The sequence below is a fragment of the Penicillium robsamsonii genome, assembly GCF_028829455.1.
Source record: "Penicillium robsamsonii strain IBT 29466 chromosome Unknown utg000005l_segment0_segment0, whole genome shotgun sequence".
NCBI lineage: Eukaryota > Fungi > Ascomycota > Eurotiomycetes > Eurotiales > Aspergillaceae > Penicillium > Penicillium robsamsonii.
Genome location: NW_026643223.1, coordinates 1,292,427 through 1,313,072, shown reverse-complemented (window position 1 = coordinate 1,313,072; position 20,646 = coordinate 1,292,427). Strand labels below are relative to the sequence as shown.

At 47.3% G+C, this 20,646-nt stretch overlaps 6 protein-coding genes across 6 annotated transcripts; 2 read left to right on the top strand and 4 right to left on the bottom strand.

The window, feature by feature from the left end:
- Nucleotides 1–2,097: 2,097 nt before the first annotated feature.
- On the bottom strand, nt 2,098–5,143 carry N7447_008535 (TPR-like protein; the record flags this gene model as incomplete). The annotated part of the gene is made up of 2 exons (XM_057232797.1): nt 2,098–4,972; nt 5,025–5,143. 2 exons carry the CDS (start codon nt 5,141–5,143, stop codon nt 2,098–2,100), a joined length of 2,994 nt encoding a protein of 997 aa, XP_057082339.1.
- Nucleotides 5,144–6,476: 1,333 nt separating this feature from the next.
- On the bottom strand, nt 6,477–8,226 carry N7447_008534 (cytochrome P450; the record flags this gene model as incomplete). The annotated part of the gene is made up of 4 exons (XM_057232796.1): nt 6,477–6,895; nt 7,000–7,525; nt 7,588–8,054; nt 8,124–8,226. 4 exons carry the CDS (start codon nt 8,224–8,226, stop codon nt 6,477–6,479), a joined length of 1,515 nt encoding a protein of 504 aa, XP_057082338.1.
- Nucleotides 8,227–9,848: 1,622 nt separating this feature from the next.
- On the bottom strand, nt 9,849–11,063 carry N7447_008533 (zinc-binding alcohol dehydrogenase family protein; the record flags this gene model as incomplete). Its single annotated transcript, XM_057232795.1, has 2 exons — nt 9,849–10,831; nt 10,961–11,063. The coding sequence occupies 2 exons, from the start codon at nt 11,061–11,063 to the stop codon at nt 9,849–9,851; spliced, it is 1,086 nt and encodes a 361-aa protein (XP_057082337.1).
- A 2,198-nt stretch (nt 11,064–13,261) lies between these two features.
- N7447_008532 (DUF3433 domain-containing protein) lies at nt 13,262–15,793 on the top strand (the record flags this gene model as incomplete). Its single annotated transcript, XM_057232794.1, has 2 exons — nt 13,262–13,304; nt 13,398–15,793. The coding sequence occupies 2 exons, from the start codon at nt 13,262–13,264 to the stop codon at nt 15,791–15,793; spliced, it is 2,439 nt and encodes an 812-aa protein (XP_057082336.1).
- A 1,037-nt stretch (nt 15,794–16,830) lies between these two features.
- On the top strand, nt 16,831–17,427 carry N7447_008531 (uncharacterized protein; the record flags this gene model as incomplete). The annotated part of the gene is made up of 1 exon (XM_057232793.1): nt 16,831–17,427. One exon carries the CDS (start codon nt 16,831–16,833, stop codon nt 17,425–17,427), a length of 597 nt encoding a protein of 198 aa, XP_057082335.1.
- Nucleotides 17,428–17,750: 323 nt separating this feature from the next.
- N7447_008530 (putative G-patch domain protein) lies at nt 17,751–20,619 on the bottom strand (the record flags this gene model as incomplete). Its single annotated transcript, XM_057232792.1, has 8 exons — nt 17,751–18,657; nt 18,707–19,038; nt 19,093–19,439; nt 19,510–19,570; nt 19,659–19,849; nt 19,915–19,987; nt 20,085–20,368; nt 20,484–20,619. 8 exons carry the CDS (start codon nt 20,617–20,619, stop codon nt 17,751–17,753), a joined length of 2,331 nt encoding a protein of 776 aa, XP_057082334.1.
- Between the last annotated feature and the right edge of the window lie 27 nt (nt 20,620–20,646).

Sequence of the window (20,646 nt, the reverse complement as noted above, 5' to 3'; positions counted from 1 at the left end):
GGTCATGGATGCGAACACATACGCGAAAACCATATCGTAGCAGGGGAAAGAGACGTTAGCCCTATGAGTATCTGTGGGCTTATTAGGAACAGAATAAAAAGTTTGATAGGACTCGAGCGAGGACCGGGCTAAAAAGTCCCATAGGGCGGCAAGGGAACTCTCTCCACACGGATGAAAGACTGGAAGAGTAAAATAAAGATACAACAGCTTATCTTGGGTTATGATCATCTAGCGCCCACGAATCGGGTGTGGGCGCTGGCGACTCGCTCCTCTATTCAGTCCTCTTTAGGATAGTCCGGACAGATGTTCACTCACCTGATTATGATTTAGGTGAAGATTTAGCCACTTCTGATGGCATTTAGAACGCCGGATCAGCGTGTTATCTTTGGTGTAGCTAAGACCCTCTACGGCTAGGCCAATGCGTTAACGCCCATGGAAAACCGTGGTCCGGACGATAAAATAATGTTGAAACTCCAATCGTAAAGGCGTGATTACATCTCATCCCAAATACGTAATCTCTGGACAAAATAGCCCCGGCAGCCTTGCACACTAGCTCGGGGGCCTCGAAATCTGCTTTTGTCTAGTCAAGTGGTCATCGTTGCCCCTTCACTCCGCTAAATATAGTTAAGTAGCAATTTTTGGAAGACATGACTAATATCCGCGGTCAGGCTTTACGTCCGAGAACCATCTGCGGAGCGTTCCGAGACTGTGGAGTATATCCTTTTCGATCCTAATATCATTATTGGTTCACTTCAGGCTGAATTAAGTGACAAAAGTGAGCCAATCCTTCAAATATGGGATACCACTACTCCCGAACCACCATCATCATCAGTCACCTCACTACCTACAACCGTTCAAAAGCTATATCGGCCAACTCGCAAGATCGATAAGCTATTAAATAATCCAAAGGAAATAGCTAATATTGATATTAATCGAATCATTCAATGGTCAAATTATATACACGAGGGTGCCCTAATCCAGGCTGAGTTCGCAGAGGAAATTACACAAAAGCTTACAGCTATAGAAGCTCGTGGTCGACCAAAAAGCACACCCAGAACCAAAAGACAACTTGCCAGGATACATGATATCAGGCCGTCCCAATATGTGGGTCCTGACACCTTCAGTTTAGCCCGAGATGGCATAAATCGCGCTGATCCACGCTGCAATTTCGTAGAACGGTCACCTTCAATATCGTTTTGCGCCAGTTCCAGCCGAGCGCGCCGGTGGCATCTCAACTGATTTAGAGCTTGTGAGCGGAAGTAAAATCCCTGGAGCAGCTCTGCCTTTCATGAAACGTATCTTCATGGAATAGAGGCATTGTAGCAAAATTTGGCCTTATAATACTGAAGAGCGGATAATGTTATGGCCTTCTAATTTTTAATGCTCTCAATTTTGAAAGCGCTTCAAATATCGAATTTCTTAAAAAATTTGTGCCCAGAATGTTGAACCATTTGGAAAATTAAGGGCTGTAGTTTTTAAAATGACTCGATTATTCCTGTATTCCTAATATTGTTTATGTAAAAATTTTAAAGTGGTCGGTTTTAGCCGGATGAAACGAAATTGTGGCAATAGCACCAAGGCGAAAAAGCGCAATGTCGACAATGTGCATAAGCGCTAGTATCTACTTATATGGTAATAAATATTAACTAGTGACTTAGATAATAATACTATATATTTAACAGTTCAATCGCTCTATATATCCTCTAATATAGGAATTCTTTCCAAAATTGCACAGAAAAAAGGACTTATTGGCGTCCTATAGACTGTAGTGAGCCCCGTCGTCAGAGCGATTCCGGAGCTAAAAATATATTTCGCGGGCTTGAATAAATCCTGAAAATGAAAACACTTGATGAAGCTTAAAATTAGCTTCAAGTGACCTTTGATGCTTCATTACGAGTCGTGTGTCATCATGGCGCTTATGTGCGTTATCTATGACTAATGTTTTCAGATGTTTGGTAGGCTATGTCACGATACTGAATCTTGATAGAAAGGGAAAAGGAGAAATCGGCGTTAGACTGATAATATCGATTCTGGAGAAGGAAAAGAGAAAAGAAAGCTATCCACCTCCTCTTCCTCAATTCAAATTGCTTTTCAGGTTCAATCCACGCCCTCAAACGATTGGACAACCAGGGAGAACCTTTCCAAAATACCTGTCAACACTTCTGAGGACCTGAGATGCGTAGTAATTTCCCTAGGGGACATGTTCTCCGGTATGATCTCGAGTTGTTCTCTCAGACATGCAGCATCCTCGTCACGACCGAGTTGATCCCAGCTAGCCACCAATGCTTCAAGTAGATCTGGTAGCATATCAAACTTACTTCCAGATTTCATGCATATTTGAAGAATTTCCTGCTGCAAGATAGCAGCATCATATGGCTTCTCCTGTGCATTAAACTCCAGTGACAGTGCGAATAGATTTAGAAGAGTCTGAGGGTCCTCTCTCCCAAGAATAGTTTCTCTTGATTTGCAGAGTTGATTTAGCATCGACAACAGTGACTCAGAGCTGACTAGGCCACCATGCATCGAATAAAGATCTACAAGCCATTGAAGACTTTCGAGTGTCTTTGGGTCTTCGCTACCAAGAGTTCGCTGGCGAACCTGATATATATGGTGATAGAGAGTCTCAGCCTCACGAAGTTGACCTTGCTTCTCGTGCCATAATGCCAAATTATGCTGGGCATCGATCACTTGATCATGCTCTTCACCGTAAAGCTGTCTCTTTCTTCTAAGTGAGTCGGTGATCATCTCTCTAGCTTTCTCTCTCTGACCTTGTGCTAAATATATATGCACAAGTCTAACTGAGAAGACATGGGCAGAATTGGCATCTGGTTCAAGAATGCTGATAAAGCTTTCGGCTAGACATGCAGCGGCTTCTAGCTTGTCATTTTTAACGAGTAAGTCGACCAGTAGATATGCGGTGTGCGTTGTTTCCCCATGATCTAGTCCAAGAACCATCTTTTGCTTTTCAAAGACCTCCTGCATGAATTCCATCGCTTCCCAGGTATGACTTTGGCCTTCCATTGCGCATGCAAAACTTCTCAAATTCGAGAGTGTTCGCGGATGATCTCGTCCAAATTGACTTTCCTGGAGTACAAGCACCTGCGCCAAAAGTGTGATAGCATCTTCATACCGCCCTTGTCGTCCATAAAGAGATGCCAAGCTCTCCATGTGGTAGCCTAGGTCCTGACGGCGATCTGTTTGAACTGATTTGTGTGAGTTTAACAATTGTCGAAGTAGAATCTCCGCTTTGTCAAGACGATTTTGATCTTGATATAGTCCGGCTAGAGCTGCCTTGATAGAGGTAATGGCCTCTTCATTGTCCGGTTTCTTCTGCTCCCAAATCGCCAAGAGTTCTTCATATTCAGATTCAGACTCAGCCCATCGATGAGGTCCTTGTCGATGGTGTATTTCGGCGAGAAGCTTGCGAAACGTAAGATAGACTGTGTAGCCCGTCTCCAGATGAAAATTCTTACATGCTTCGATTGTTTGGAGACATCGCTCCTCCGCAGACTTTGTGTCCTCGCATTTCATTAATGCTTTCACTTCGAAGGCGGAGGCAATTATTGTCTCTGGATGTCTCCATCCAAGAAGATTCTCGGTTTCCTTCCGTGAAATAACGGTCATGCGTTTCGCTTCATTTGGTTTTTCGCAGGAGAGCACATAATCAGAGGCATGGCGAATAAGCCTAGCCCATCTTAATCGATTGTTGGAGTCTGGACCGTGTAATAATGCTGACTGAATGTGTGGGAGCAAGGCTCGAGATCTTGTTATGTTGTCGAAGTTGGTGAATTTTGGAAATTCAAGATACAGATTGCGTATAAACTTCTCTTTCCAATAGTCAAGCTCTTCTTGTGTGTTCAGCCACTCCTGGATCGAAAGTTGCACAAGACCATGCATCGCGAATGTAAGCGTCTCAGGATCGATGGAAATGAGAGAGTAGTCTTTGAGCGTGGCGATGCTGTCTTCAAATTTTAATTGAGATAGACTGAATGCAGCTTTGCCTTCAATGCTGCTATTGCTGTCTTCTAGGACCTGATTGATATTTTTCCCTTTCTGATAAGCAGGTCCAAATGGCGTATAACCCTCATCAGTATCGCTCTTAGCCTCTTCGTCACCATCTTCATGGACTGATGTGTGTAGTAGAAAATCCGGGATCCCTTGTCGATCAAAAAAGCTCATCAAGGAGAGAAGATTTGTGGCTTGTGGATTCTCTCTTCGAATTGATTCAAAGGATATTTGCAGTGTTACTATTATGGAATTATCGGTTCTCCGACCACGATGTAACAGTCTTGTTTGGCGCTTCAAAAGGCTCGCTCTTGCTTTGTTGCTCTCTTGAAACATTTCAAGGTATTTTTGCACAGAAAATCGAGGAGAGTGCCTTGCAATGAAAGTTGCTGCTTGAACAATAGCCAATGCTATCCAGTCAAGTTCCCGAGCAAGACTTTGTAGACTCAATGCATCTGCGACGACTTTGTTTTGAAGCTTTTTCTGAAGTAAAGCAAATGCATGAGTCTCCGAAGGCTCAATTGTCATTATATCGCATTCATTAACAAGCTTCATCGCAATGTGCTTGCTACGAGTCGTGATTATAATGGACCCATGCGGTGCCCTTGGTAGAAAATCAAGGGGCGATTTATCGGAAAGACCTCCTTGTTCACTGAGTACATCAGCTCGTTCATTGTGACGGGCTGATCTGGACTTCTCGAAGGCTGGCTTGTGAAGAAATTCATCATCGTCAATATTGTCAAGAATAAGAAGCCATGGTTCTTCTTTTCGGTCCTGGAGCCAACTACCGACAAGCTGAAATATATTGGCAGCTGGGTCCTGACGGCGCGGAATTTTGACAAGCTCTGCGATATCACGGAGGCCCTCTTCGTATTGCACAATGTCACTCGCGTGAACCCAAAAAACCCAAGTTCCAGGTGACTGCTCTCGGATCCAGTATGCGTATTCGATGGCAATCTGAGATTTTCTAAATCCTTATTAGAAAAATGTGAGCCCTCATTAAAGTGTGTTCTATTTACCCGACACCGCCGAGGCCAACTAGTGCCAGTCTCGCTGAAGGCTCGGAGCTTAGCTCATGTACCCGGTCTACAAGAGATCCTGGGTCCACGAAATCAGGATTACGCCCAAACGGAATCATGGCAAAAGGCTGTGGTCTCTCTTCTGGAGCTTTATTCACATTATCAGAAATGGGTTGTTTTTTAGAATCCAGGTGTCTTTACCTTGGGGTAAGTGAAAATGCGCATTGATCTGTCCATTGTTATGTGCAATTTGTAGCCCGGAGTTCGAGCCAGTGGAAAATATCGATGAATCCATCACGTAAACCGGAGAATCCACATGAGGCAGAGATACTGAGGATTTTCCAGTACGACTGACGAAACGAAGACGAAGACGAAGACAATCCCTTACGTTCTGCTCTGATCCCTGTCACTAGCCACGTGATCCCCTGCGGCTAGCAGGGCTTACGAATATGGGTGCCTCAGGCAGAGAATCTCGCCAAGACACTCAGGCAAGTGAGTGTCTTCGCTTGGAAGTGCATTATGTAATTTTGTCATATTATAGTTACCACACTTAGATCTAGCCAATAACAACCATGCGATCCTAATAGTATCTCACACGCTGCACAGCTGATCACGTGAAAGTACAACCAAAGGCCTACCAACGGGAGGACTAGACCGTCGTGATCGCAACAACGCATTGACTTGGAAGATGTCAGCATGAGGAGGGGCAGGACACGTTAGCGCTTCAGGGGTATGCAGGATATTCAGGTGCAAAATAACGTTGTTCAGGTGATGGGCTGAAGGGGGTAAATATTAAAGCAGCAAGAGGGACTTGCGAAACAAAAAAAGAAAATAAAAAAACATACAACAGTGAGGATTCGCTGGTGGTCACCCACCCAACTACTAACTCACCGGCGTGTGGCTTAAGTACGGCTGAGCGGACGGGAAGCCCTGTTTTCCACACCCTATGGTCGTATGTACTTGATATACCACTACAGAGGACTATATAACATGAGCAGTGGATAAGAGGGTGATCGTCCTAGTCCGTATTGTGAAATGTAGTCCAATCAATGGTATTCAACTCCCTTATTTCTGTATCCACTATTTTGGCAACTTAGTTATACTATCCCGATTACATAAGAAATATTATATTATAACTAACAAGAAGAGTGTATTCAACTAAAAGCGTGCAGGCGTGGTGTTTAGGGCATTCAGGTGAACGGGCTGGGGGGACTGAACGGTAGGGCGGCAAGGGCAGTTTCAAAATCATGTGACAGGTGGTACTCGACATACATACCATACAAAAGTGCATAATACAGTTAGTCATCTATCTCCGAGATTTTTAAGGTATTCAATTATCTGTATTGCGATATCCACTATTCTGGCAATTTATACTATCGCGGTTACATAGGAGATATTACTGCATAACTAAATCCTCCGGTATACCGGCGTAACTGCGCCGACACCTTTGTCCTATGCTGGCGTCAGACACACCTTCGTCCCATTCTTGCTCGCCAGAGTCAGATTCAGGCCCTCTTTGAAAGGCTGCCCGTCTCGACATTCAATACTCTTAAATCGTCGAAGAACTCGCATAATGGTATAGCTGGCTTCTGTCAAGGCAAACTGTTGACCCGGGCAGATCCTTGGCCCGCCATTGAATGGGATATAAGCCCATCCCGGCTTCAGACTAGCCCATCTTTCTGGACGATATTCTGTCGCGTCCTGTCCAAATACTGCCGGTAGACGATGCATGCTGTATACGCTGTATATCACCTCCTGGCCCTTGGGAACAAAAATGGGGTCAGTGCCATCTGGACCACCGCCAACGGGGAGATAGGTGTCCTTGTTCGCCGTCCGCGAGTTGACTGGTACAGAGGGATACAATCTCAAGGCTGTCGATAAATTTTAGTCTCGGTATCATTTCACTATTTTCTTCTTTGCATATCCCGTATTCACGCGCATTTTTCTCTAGGTTGAGGGAGGGATAGAGACTTACTTTCTTTGAGGACCCAAGTGAGATAGGTCATTGACTTCAAGTCTTCAAAGGATGGTCTTTCTCCCCCGACTGTCAGTACTTCGTCTCTCAACCTGTTCCAAATATCAGGCCGCCTAGCCAAGATGAAAAAGGTGATGCTCAGAATACCCGCGGTAGTGTCGCGTCCAGCCAGCAGGATATTCAAGACTTGATCGGTTAACATTGTCCGGTCCCCACTTTGCTTGGACAGCTCATAGATGAAGACGTATTGCTGCCCCTGAGCCTCGGCAGTGTCTTTACCATCAAGATATGTAGCTCGATAGTCTAGAGCCTTCTGAACGAATTGATCAACGAAGCGACGGGCTTCGACTGTCGCCTTTGAGAACGCCCTATCTCGGTAAAAGATCATTAGAGGCCCGAGTCTAGAACGAATAGCTAATCCGTCCTGAGAAGTGTTGAAGTCTTTTGCAAAGGATGGCTGATTGTCTCCGGCACCGAGCGAGTCAATAGACTCTCCTAAGAGAAATTCGGTAGCAGAGTCCATAGTCTGCCCCGTAGTTTGATTAGCATAAACAACTCACGCAAAAAGGGTCGGGTTGTAGGCCTCACCATCTGAAAGAATAATTCTTGCAGATCCACGGTCGACCCATCAAGGGGTATATTGTCAATGAGATTGGAGACATGTTTTTCGTAGACATCGGTGTCAGCGACTTGATTCCGGACAAAATTTGGCCGTATGAGAGCCCTTGAGTGTTCCCATAACGGACCATCACTCGTAAAGATACCCTGTCCAAGAAGTGGTGACATTGCCTTATTGCGAGGGGAGCCAAGATCAAAGTCTTTAAACTTGAGTGCAAGGATGGCTTGAACATTCTTGGGCTCGATGGTAATGGTGACAATACGGCCTAGTGACGTCTTGAAGGTGGTCCCATTTTGATAGTGCCAGCTTCGCATCAGCTCCAAGGACTCGCATTTCTTCATTGCTAACACCAGAGAGGCTACTCTGCCAATACCAAAAAATCCGGAGGATGCCACTCGTGGCTTTCGACATTGGTGCTCGCGAGAAAATTTCCACTCTGAAACGCTCGGTTAGCCTCAACCCTACAATTGAAGCGAGGCCTAAGCAGCTTGGGTAGTGTCCATACCTGCCGATAGGCGAAGTCCTGCGTTGATTGCGAGGAACGCAAATATTACCAATGGAATAAAGTATGCAGCCCTTTCGAAATCTCCCATCCCTTTGAAGTCCATCGTGGTGGGTTTCTGTTGTTCAACTTCTAACAATAGTGAGGCAGCAGAGGGTGGAGGTGGAGAGCAAGACGATCTTTCTGATCGAAGGTGAAGGGTTCAAGTTGAACAAACTCGGGGTCTGAACTTGAGATCACTCTAGAATTTAGATGGGTCTTATATCGAATTATATGACGTTACACGTGTCTGGTGCCTCTTTTGAGGATCTCAAGCTGTAGTTCCGAGGTTAGCAAAATTTAGGACTGCTGCCGGTAATGGTCGGATATATCTTTCCTAATACGGCAAGCAAACAATTAACACTTATGATTCATATGTTTCCCGTACAAATGGAGAACCATCGTTTTTCGGCTGAAGACTAATGTCGTTTCATTGGGCCGGATAGAAGTTTCTCAATTTGGTAAAGTATGCGTGCATCTTTCGTATCCCGTATTCGCGGGGAACCCTATATATTAGCCTAAAGCTTACTAAAAAAGCGAGGGATAATAGCGAGAAATATAGACCATTACTTTAATTTAATAACCTTCGTACGGTTATAGAGAAGCATTAATTCCTACCCCATAAGATCTTTAATTAGGATGAAACCGGCTACTAAATTAACCAGGGATAGACTTTGACAAGTGCTGCACATGGCGAATTTTGGTGCTACAATATGGTGCTGCCAGGTGCTGCGGGACTAAGCCAATTTTGGTGCTGTTATATGGTGCTGCGGCACCAAGTGCTGTAGCACCGCCGTAGCACCAGTTTTAGCGCTGCACTAGCATAATTATGCTAAGGATTACTGATTTACTTTAATAAATTACTGTTTTTTACTTATGTAGATGACCATGGCCGACTTCCATCCAGAAGCGATAAAAGAGGAAAATCATCTGTCACTAAAGGGATGCTTGCGGAGCATGACGCCGAGATGGATGCCGAACAGGCTTCCGGGGGTCATGAAGTTTGGCGAGATGTGTAAAGAATCATGCGTTGTCCTGGATCTCCATGCCGCCACGAAGGACAGTATTGCTGGCAGGACCCATAACGGAAAAAGCACTACAAATTACGCACAAACCACTTGAAGATGCTCACTAGATATGTGTAGTACGGAGGGATCATCGAAACACATGACGACATTCCCGATAGTCTTCGTGAACAGCTTTATGCTGAGGAGAATCAGCGGCTTGAACGACGGAAGAAAAGCTCGGACAGCTCTACATGTGGATCAACATGTCATCCTGTCCACCCTCATCTCTCATCCCAAGTGCCCCCCTACACTTACCGCTGATGCTGAATGTACGATCCCGGCTTCTAAGCAAACCGATCCAATTGATCTTCCTGGACTTCTCGATATAGCCGTCAAAGAATATGCTACCTGGCATCAGTCACGCGTGAGCAGTGAGACCAATAGGGTGTCTGGACCTCAAGCAAATCCACGAATATCAAGACCCGGATTTTTTTTTGTCAAAAAGGCGTCAAAGCAGGAGCCGCCCCGCGGTTTGTTCGCGATATTGCCCGTTGGGTGACGCGAAATGGCGATACGGTTGGAGTTGAAGAGTAATCGTAATATGTTCAGGCGCTCTATAGTCTAACATGCAACCATATCACGTCTCCCGCCCGGCGGGCGTTGTTATCTCGCTTTTCTTGGCTCAATCGCTTGCTCCTGGTGTCTCGCTGGGGCGCGTCAAGAACTTTTGCGCGCGAATATTTCCGTCTTTAAGACCCTTTAGGCCTTCAGACAATCCCTCGAGGCCGTTTTTGCCTATAGTATAAGGATGGGCTGTGAGCCAACCCTCGCGCAGACCCCGGGCAAACGCTGCGCCCCATGTCACGCCAATGAGCTTGTCGTTCTCATCCGCGTAGTGAACCTGACCGACCATGGAGAAGACGATATCAACACTCGGGTCAGAGTCCTCGACCTCAGTTTTCAGAAAGATGTTAGTCACCTTTGGCCTCCGACCAGCAGCGTCCGGCGGGCCAGCAATGACCTTAGTGACGAGCCTGACCGTGTCATCTTCGGAAACGGTATCAAAAGCCTTCCAGCAGCGGCCGTCGGGAGCACCTCCCTTCTTGACAGCCTCCTGGATCGCTTTGATCAGCTCCTCCTCAGTAGGATAAGCGGTGTAATCGACGAGGACGTCTCCCTTGCTCTCATCGAGGAAGGGTTTGATAAATTCGCTCCGCTTGCTGCCAACCGTAATGATAGGATGGATATTGGCGGCCACTGCAAGCTTGATAGCGAAAGCTCCTGTGGCAGTACTGGCTCCATAAATTAGGAGAGGACGCTTAGTGCCCTCCTTGCCCGCGGCCTTGGAGAGTGGCGACCAGGGTTCCGGTAACTCGAGCTCCTGAAAGAGTGCGCAGGCGGATGTGTAGGCGGCCAGAGGAATCGTGGCAGCCTCCTCGAAGGTTGTTGAGTCGGGAATGTGGAAGGTAGTGTAGTAGGGTGCAATGGCGTACTCGGCGAAGGCCCCATGCGAGGTCATCATCTCGTGGAACGCGGCCACGCGGTCCCCTTTCTTGAATCCGACGACATCCTCTCCCACGGCTTCCACGGTACCGGCGATATCGTCACCAGTGTTCATATCAGTACCGCGCATGATGGGGATCTTCCAATCCTTCGGGTTGGAACCTTTCAATAATTCGCGTTAGCTGCGGATCAAAAAACTGGGGCCGTGACGCATATACGCCGTCCATGCAGAGACGAATAGTCTAGTGGTACAGATTGACCACTGCAGGTCCTCTAAAATCTAGTACCTACCGGCGACGATAACCTTGATCAACACATGGCCAGGCTCCGGCTTTGGGATGGGTGAATCGACGATATCGACTGATGTGTCCTTCCTAACAATCGCTTCCTTCATGATGAGATAGCCGAGGTTCCTTCGTACGCTTTCAGGTGGCGGGCTCGACTATGAGACAAAAACGCAAATAGTTTTGGGGATAGGGTCTAGTGTATAAGACCAGCATGGCTACTGTGATATTTATATAATTTACAGAATACTTTAACCAACTAATGACAGCATCATAGGCTAGTCAATCGGTTCAGGGTAACTAGCTAATTATTAATCGCTGAATCATCCGAAAATTCGATTTCCGCTTCGGGCATGATAGGAACCCTCTTTTGTCCTATGTAAAAATAACGAAGTACCTTCCTGTCTCCCTCATAATCCTTGGTAATCAGGTGGTACCCCCTTTGTGTGAATTCGTATCTCTTATGGATGTCATATTTATCTAAGTACAATTATGCAAGCTAAAGCCTTGAGTCTCTTTATTTCTTTCTTGGTATTAATCACGCTTTACATTTGACATCTTTTGTTTCCAGCCGATATGGCTCTCGAGAAAAGAACGGGCGCTGCAAATGACATAATGAATCCTAACATGAATCTCTAAAGAGAAAATTTGGGACAGCTACTGACATATCTCCAGCACTGTTCAATATTATTTGAGATTTGGAGAGATGCCGGTGGGATACCGGTGAGAGCCGAAGAGAAATTGTCAGCTCCAACAGCGCTATTGTAATCCCATCACTAATTCACTTGGAATTTAGGAGACGGAAATGTCATCATTTTTACCCTAACCGAACGTTTCCTAACACCTCATAAAGATATTTAGCTCAGCGACTCCCCTCATTATGCTAATTGTGAAGAGACTCTAAATTTCTCGAAATCTTTTCATCAAAAGCCAAAACCAAAAACCTAAACATGACACAAATGAAGGCCGTTTACCTAGTAACACCCAGGTAGGAATGAATGGATAGAATCAGCGATTAACGTAAACAGAAGGAGAGAACGCCGTTTCGCAGCTAGGAAGAGAGCTCCAGCCTGACTTTTTGGAAGGAGAGGAGTAAGAGGTAGAAAAAAGGCCTTTTAAGAGCCTGGAAGGAGTGGAAGTGCTGGCAACTGAACCCCTGTCCCTTCGTAAAGGGAGGGTCCCCTAAAAACATGGTGAAATCGTTGAAATCGTTGAAGTCGGCATAATTGTAGTCCGCCAGGAAGAAGAGGGCTCTATGACAGAATTCGATATGGAAGATTTGATCTTGTTCAAACAGACCCACGGAGATGTGTCGTTACAGAGCCAGATGGCTTTTTAAACCCAGCACCTAATAGCAAACGAAACAATTATGTTAGTCTCTTTCTCGACTCTCCACCCCTTGGTACAACCATTCATTGCGGTCACTATATACGTTAGTTTCTATCAATTTGTTGATCCATAGTAACTTAGCCAGAAAGATTTTAGTCAAGATAAATACACGTAGCCTAAACACTGTCTGATAAAAAACCATTTGCCCTCGATCAGATGTTTCATGCTCGCCTGGGTATGACCATATGTTTTCATGTGTTAAGCGGACCGCGAAGCCCTAGTTCCAGCCACTTATACCAGCAAGGGAGAAAAACAATTCCAACCCCACGCTGCATCATTGAATTGCGACCATTGACAATTGTTTGAACACACCCTGCTTTTTTATTGCCTGTAGTAGCTATCTAGGATAGTAATTGTTGGCAATTATTGCCGTAGGGCTCCAGCGAACTTGTAAGGGGATGCGAGAGTCCAGATTGTCACATTGTAGTTCTGCGGGGTCTGACAGGAACGTACAGAGCTATAGTTCAAATGGTCACCGTGGAGATTATTATTGAAATTGAAATATTGAAACAGAAGTTGGTTGGTGTGAGACCTAGTGAGACTTGGGGATCTGGGAAAAGGGCCAAGCTTTAGGCTATGGATGTGCTGGTGATCGGGCCGCGAAACAACTCAACCACCTCCGTAATTGTTCCTCGAGTTTTGATTCGATAGAATTTTTGATATGATTTATCAAATTAATATTGTCTGACTTCACAATCCCTATTTTAATTCATCCTTATTGGCCTGTTAAGTGCAAATCTCAGTGTGGTGGCTGGGGAGGCTGGGAGACGTCACCCAGCACTATGACAGACAAAATCTCGCTGGGCAGCTATTGCTGGTCCTCAAAAAAATCCCTTCGCATCTCAAGGGCGAGAGCGAGGAATGCTTCTGGATTAGTTGCCGTTCCGCGTGGGATCAATATCCGCATTCCAGGCCTAGCATGACGGACCCGATGAGAAACTTCAGCCTGCGCAACGTTAACAGTACGTGCATATAAGAATCCCTGCCCCTCTGCCTTTTTAATTACAGACATCGCACAGCTTTTGGAAGACTCAAGTCAACTGACTCCCATTTAGCAAGTAAACCGCAACTTGCTCGGACAGAGTCTCAACAATCTGCGGCTGCATCAGACGACTACTATTCATTCTCAGATCAAGATCTCTCTAGTACTGAGAGTCTAGCAACTGTCATGCGATTCAGGACTCCAGACTCACACGCACCATCCCCCGCCATGTCGCAAACACGGCTTGCCCAAGAAGATCTCGAGTCCCAACGCCCACCAACATCCAGCACAGTCCGGTTCGCAGGAGACAGACCGGCTACCATCAGTCCTGTATCCGATGCGTCAAGATCAGACGGGACCTCTCGTCGATCTCCCAGTGATTACCCGGGACCGGCCCCGACTCCAGGCCTGGATGACTCCCCATACGTCCGGTTTGCAATCGACCAGATCACCCAGGACAGAGCTGGGGGGATCCAAAGAAACGACTCAATTTCTACCACGACGACAGGTGACTATCCATCCGATCGGCTAGTATGGGATGAGGGACTTGGTTATTTTACCCGCACACGCACACCCATCCGACATGACACGCCGCCAGCGAGACCCTCGTATACATCTCCTTCGCCACAGGCTTTACCGCAACGGCCAATGTCAGTGGATCCCGAGTCATTTATGGCCGTTGATGCGCCGGGGCAAAACTTGTTATATCCTCCCTTGGACTATTTGCCTCTTGTCCTGCGTCCCTGGGCTTTGGCGCTCATGATATTTTGCTGTCTGCTCATGACGGCTGGTATAATCTTCTGCAATGTTTGGTCCCGTGGCGAGGAGGGATTATGGGACTATGCGCGTCAAGGTGGCTCGCGATATTTTGTGCTTCAGTTCCTACCACAGATTGCTGCTGCACCGATCATCATCTGGTCATTCGTCATTCAGGCTGCAGTATATCGCATAGCACCCTTTTCTATGATGTCAGCTGAGCGACAGCAAGGTCTGGTGATGCATCGTCTGCCCATACTTTCAAAAAGCTTCATCTTCCCCGACTTCTCCCATTTCAGACACGGTGAATCCTTGTTTGGAATCTCTCTATTTACAATTTGGCTTTCGAACTTTTTCGCCATCCCTCTCCTCAGTTGTCTCTTCCAGGCAAAGTACTATATCATCGACGGACAAGGTGTCTGGAGATGGGCTTCGGTTCAATCTGTGGGCTGGACATTGGTTGGACTATATGGTGTTTTGACACTGGGCATAATCATGCTTTTTGTCCGTTTCATTAGTGGCTGGTCTGGCTTGATGTGGGATCCCACCAGCCTGGCAGATTTTATTTCTATCATTCAGCGGTCAAACATCCTGCACGACTTTGAGCACTCCGAGACAGTCCCCTCAGTGCGAGAATCGCTTGATCCCCGCATCCTTCGGCTGGGCTACTGGAAACTCTCAAGCAAAACCGAGATCTTCTACGGAATCGGCGAAGTAGATGCTCCTGTACGCACCCCATCTCTCCATCAAGCTGGCAAAAGCCGAGATAACCAGCCACATGGACTTGCCAAGGTTTGCCATGATCTTGAGCATAACGGTGCATTCGCCAATGACTCACAAGATAACCACCTTTACTCACAATCTGCCCGTTACCGCTGGACACCTTGGTTCCTGCGCAAAATTTCAGTGTTTATTTGGATTGCCATTGTTTTCGCCCTCTTCATCGCTTTCGTCGCCGTTAGCTTCATCAACGACGCCATCGAGGGCGGCTTCCCTCCCAAGCTCCCAACACTCCCATCGACAAGTGCATTCTCCTCCTCCAATTTCCTATACAGTTTCCTTCCCGCCCTGATCGGCAACGTCCTCTTCCTCGCCTGGCAACCCGTCGACGTATACTTCCGAGCTCTCCAACCATACGCCGAGCTCTCATCCCCCAGCGGCGCATCTGCCGAAAGGAGCATTCTACTCTCCTACCCGTCTGCCTACCCAGTCCAAGTCACTATCCAGGCTATCATCAATCGCCACTTCAAAGTTGCATGGATCTCTCTCATGAGCCTGCTATCCCTCGCCATCCCCATTCTCGCCGGGGGCGTCTTCATCGCCCTCTGGTACCCCTCTCACGACGACATCCGCATCTCTGCCTTTTTGCCCGCATTCTACGCTTTGATTGGCGTCTGTGGCCTATATGCCGTGTCTTTAGTGGCAATCTGGCCGGGTAGTCGTCGCTATCTCCCACACGACATCTCCACTTTGGCTGATCTGATGAGCTATCTCTACCAGTCGCCTCTTCTGTCTGATAAGATCCTGCGCGAGCCAAGGAGCAAGACTGACCTCGTCACTCGTCTTATCATTGCACCGCCCTCTGAGCGTGAGATGCCTTCGTACGGCTTTGGCATCTATGTCGGTCGTGACGGTAAAGAGCATCTTGGTATCGATCGCTTCCATCGGCCTGGTCGTTCTGATATGCTTATTACAACGGCCACTATGAAATAATTTGCTTGATGGCTTTTTTGATGGCATCTTCTGCGAAGTTTTTATGATTTACATTTTTTTATGAGTACAGTATATTGATGATCGTTTGGAAGCGCGCTGAATTATGAACATATGAGAATGATTTTTGAAGTGTTTTTGATGGATTTCGGTTTTTGTTATTCTGGCAGTTGCATTCTCGGCGTTTTTGCTTACTTTAGATATACTTCCGATTCAGATCCTGGATTTGCGCAGCGCTTTGCTGATACATAGAAGATAATTCGTTAAATGACAACCTGGATCTACAGTTTCCCTTTGAATCCATCACACAATGATAGCCTTAAGGTCAATACTTAGATATGAGGGGCATCTCGAACATCCTGCAAATCGATCTTCGCCATCTCTTCCCACAGAGGCTGGTTGAAGTTCCTCGGCTCGGGTGATCCTTTTCATGATTCAAGTCAAAATGTCTCTCGAACTTCTGTACATGAGAAATGTAAGAATACTTGTCATTGGCGCATGTCGGACAACTAAGTTTCTGCCCTGTAGCCGACCTTCAGCCCCATACTATCGCAATTGCTGTGGATTAGGCTTGTTCAATGAGATATCCGAGTCAACCGATGATCTAGCCCTAAAAACTCCAATTATCACCCGACCTCATATACGAGGTATCCATTCGTTGCCTCATAGTGTCCTGTACCGGGAATTTCTATTTGATAGCAACGCTGTCATTCTACAGAAATATGAGTCCAGTTTCCACCAAATTGTTGTCATGTCAAGGCCTTAAAAGTGCTCGGTGAAAAGCCGGTCACGTGCAAGGAGATCTGCAATGTCTCCGCCTCCACACGGATTTCAAAGCTTCATTCACAACAGCAAGACAATCCTCCCAATACAGTGTGCTTTGAGTTACCCTCGTAGAAAGCCATACCCAGCCATCCTCTCCATTCAATTGTGCAACATTCGCTCCTTCGGCAATTTTCCTTTTCCAGCCCATTCAACTCTGCCTTACATTCCCATCAACAACCACACACTCCTCGTCCTCACACACACCGCACATAGCAATGGTCTCACTATTCGGCTGGGGCTCAAGCCCAAAACCAGAGTCGAGCCAGCCAACACCTCAAGAAAAGCCAACACCCGATGAATCCGCAACCCCAGCACCACCAGCACAAACGCAATTAGCGCAACCAGCCTCGCCCCAAACAAACACAAACCTCAAACTCTTCTTCGGAGGAATGACTTTCTTCGCGCTCTCGGTATTAGTCACACGTCGTTCGTTCCATAAAAAACGCATCTCGTGCATTCCGCCTTTCTACACAAGCTCGATATACCACCAGCCCCACTCGAACTCCGCGGGTGATGCGTTCGAGGCTCTGAATCTGGCTACTCTCAATGTGATCTCGTTTGGTTTGATGGCCGGTGGTGCGGTTGGGTATGCTTTGAATATTAATGGACTTGAGGATATGCGGAGATTCGTGCGAAATGGGTTGCAAGGTGGTAGTGATACGCCTGTGAAGAGTGATGAGGAGCTTGAGCAGGAAGTCACTGAGTGGGTTGCAAAGATCCTCGGTGATAAGTTTGAGAAGCAGTTGGAAAAGGAGAAGATGAAGAGGGGGATCCGAGAGGATCAGGTTGATCAGGATACTAAAGCGAAGTGAACTGATTGCGGGACTTGATTTTCGAAATACTCACACATACCAACTACACTCTACTCATGATTTGATACCAGCTGTACATTACATTATGCATTAGTGGGCATTCCTTGCCATTTACAATGGAAAGACACCCGAATGGGTGCGAGCAAGATTACTTTGTACAAAGTTCATTACATGTCATTATCTTACATTTAATCGGCCACCCAGTTGTGGCACACAAGGTCAATATCAGATGTCCCCTCCGCTCACTCTCACTTCACATCCTCCTCAGACTTCAACCACACCCGCCCCTCCACTGTATCATACATTCAACCGTCCTGTATTGATCAGGAACGATCCATCTCCTCGTAACGCTGGCGTGCGGCATCTTTGGTCTTCGCCAGGAATTCGTCATAACGACCCCTAGTGTTTCGACCAGCTTCTTCGGTTGCCTCACCCAGTCGACTTCCCTGGGCACCCAGTCCCACACCCTGAGCATAAATTTCAGTAGGAATTGGCGCGGTCACACCAGTTCCTTGAGCACCGAGGCCAGATCCTTCGGACCAGCCCATCTTGCTGAGGAGAGTAGCACCGATCGAAGTTGTCTGCACAGGTGTCTCGTCTTCCTCCTCTGGTTCGGAGGGTCTTTGACGGGCATTGGAATCACCACCGAACGCCTTGCGGCGCTCCTTTGCGCGGTCTCGGTATTCTGGAGTCGCCTGTGCGATACCGGCCTTCTTAAGCTGTTCCAAACCCCATTTGACTTCGTCTTCCTTTGTCAGTTCCTTTCGGTGGTGTTCACTCATGCGGTCGTGTGTGAGGAGCTCTGCCGCGGTATCAAACTTGCTGAAGCACAAGAGGCACCAGTTCCGGTTCAGGTCTGCAAAGGATCGAGATGTTGGAGGGAGGGAATATTCTCGCTCAAGTTTGTCACGATATTCGTCTGTGCTGCCTTCGTAATTTGGAGAGTGCACGGGTATGACACCATAGATCATCATCCAGCATACGCCGCGTTGCCTCAGGAAGAGATCCTTCAGGTTTTCCCTGTGGATGTCACTTTCGCGCTCGTGGTATTCGAGTTGCTCCGCATCCTTAAGATATTGCATGCACAAGAAGCAACAGATCTTTTTGAAATCTGCAAATGATGGAGCCGGTGGATCAGTCGTTTCAATTGTCGCAGTTGCGGAGCTCGAGCTCTCCGCGGGGTTTCCAGCAGCATCTCTGTTGGTCCCATGTAGCTCTGCCTGGCGGTCACTCCAGAATTTCAGCTGAGTTGGCATTGCAAGTTTCTTGGCATTCGCACTGGCGGTGGCATCGGCTTTTCTCTTTTTTTCCTTTATCGGAGTCCTTGGTGCCCTTGGATTGTGCGTCTCCGTGGTTAGAAATTGTCTTGTTGGCAGCGGCATCGTCTTCCGGGGTTGACAACATGAGTTCGGTCACATATGCTCCATCGTCCCAGTACATCAACTGCAGAGATGGGTTGTTGGATGGGCTGAATGTGTAGTAGTTAGGACCAGAGGAGGGGTTCATGACTGGAACAAACACTCCGCCGTGAATGTAAGTGACCAACACCGCCTTCGAGGAGATGGTAAACTTGTCGAAAGATTTGAGCCGCGTCATTGCAGCTTGTGCATCCTGAGGTCCAGCGTTAGACATGAAAACGATATAAAATATGAAGGGTAAGCGTACATTAATTCCTGCAAATTCTGCGAATCCGTAACGCCAGCTTGCGTTGGTTTCGCGATCACGTACAAGAAGCACACGACGGAGAGAGCCTTCGCGGGCACCCAAGTTGCTGTCGCCAGTCGTCGAGGCAACCTTTGATCCCTTCTTCTGATTATCAGGGGCACTGTCATTGTTGCCAGATGGCCGATACAGCTTAGAAACTCCTTTTGCAAGAAGCTCCTCTGTAACAGACGCCTCCAGGCCACGGATCAGAAGGAACTGGGAAGGCTGGTTCTCAGGAGCGACATCATTATCACCATCATTAGCTATCTTGAGAGCCGAAACTCCAGGGGGGCCGATAGGATCCATATCTGCATGGATGGTGAGGGATGGTTAGAGATGGGAAGAGGGGTGCATGCGGGGTGGTGAAGATGTACGTACTGGGTCGTGGAGTACCGCACTTGAAACAATGTGAACGTGTGGAGAAGTTGAGAACGAGACACTGGTTCTGTCAGCGCAGAACAATAGGAACTCCTAGGTCCCTCCCACCTGGGAAGGCAAGGCCCCCCGAAGCCACCGCGTTGACTTACCTTCCTGCAGTTCCAGTCACTTGCACCTTTTGCGCGAGCTCGGTCTTCCCTCTCGCGGGTGTAAGTAATGCGCACTTTGGTGCTTTTCTCATTGGGACCATAAAGGAATATGGAAGGCTGGTTGCGTTCGAAAAATGTACGTGATGCGTCAATCGAGGAAAATCGTAGGAAGCCTATTTGCCGCGACACCTCTGTTGACAAAATATTAGGTTAAAACAATGCACTTTCTTCGGAAGTAACTACGGCTTTCACATACTGGTCTGTCGATCACGAATGACCCGGACATCTTCCAGCCCATCGGCACGAAAGGCACTAAGTTCGGCTGAGATCTGTTGTTCATAAATGAGCGCATGGTCAGCATTTGTCCACAGCGGAGATATTCAAACGTCTGATCTGCCTAATCCGGACATGATTTCGATAACTCACATCGTTTTCTGTGATGTTCACCGGAAGTCCTTCCATCATGATCTCCCGGCTGACCTGTACCATATTGGACTGGCGACTTCGACTTCGATTGCCGCTTCCGCTTCGATAGCCCTCTCGATCGCGGTCTTTGTACGTGTTTCTGCCTCTATGAGGGGATGAGCGCGAATCGCGACGGCGGTAATCATCTCGATCATTGCTTCGGTAGCCTTGTCCAGATTCCCGGTCTCTCGGGTACTCGAGTCTGCTATCGGCCGCTAGTCTTCCAGGAGGCGAGCGTGCACGATCTTTATTCACCAATTCAAATTCAAATAAAGTTAGCCACGTTTCAATAACATGTGGAGGACTTCGTCGTGCGAGAAGATATCTCTAGGCCAGTACCCGTGGACTCCATCGACGTACGTGCGGGGAGACGCTTACCTGGCGAGCGAGATCGAGATCGATCATCATACATGCGGCCATCGCGATCATTACGTGAAGGAAAGGGTCGGCGAGCTGATCCCGAAGGAAACTTGTCATTCCGATATGGAGGCGCCATGGTTATGCATGGATTAAAGAAGTTATC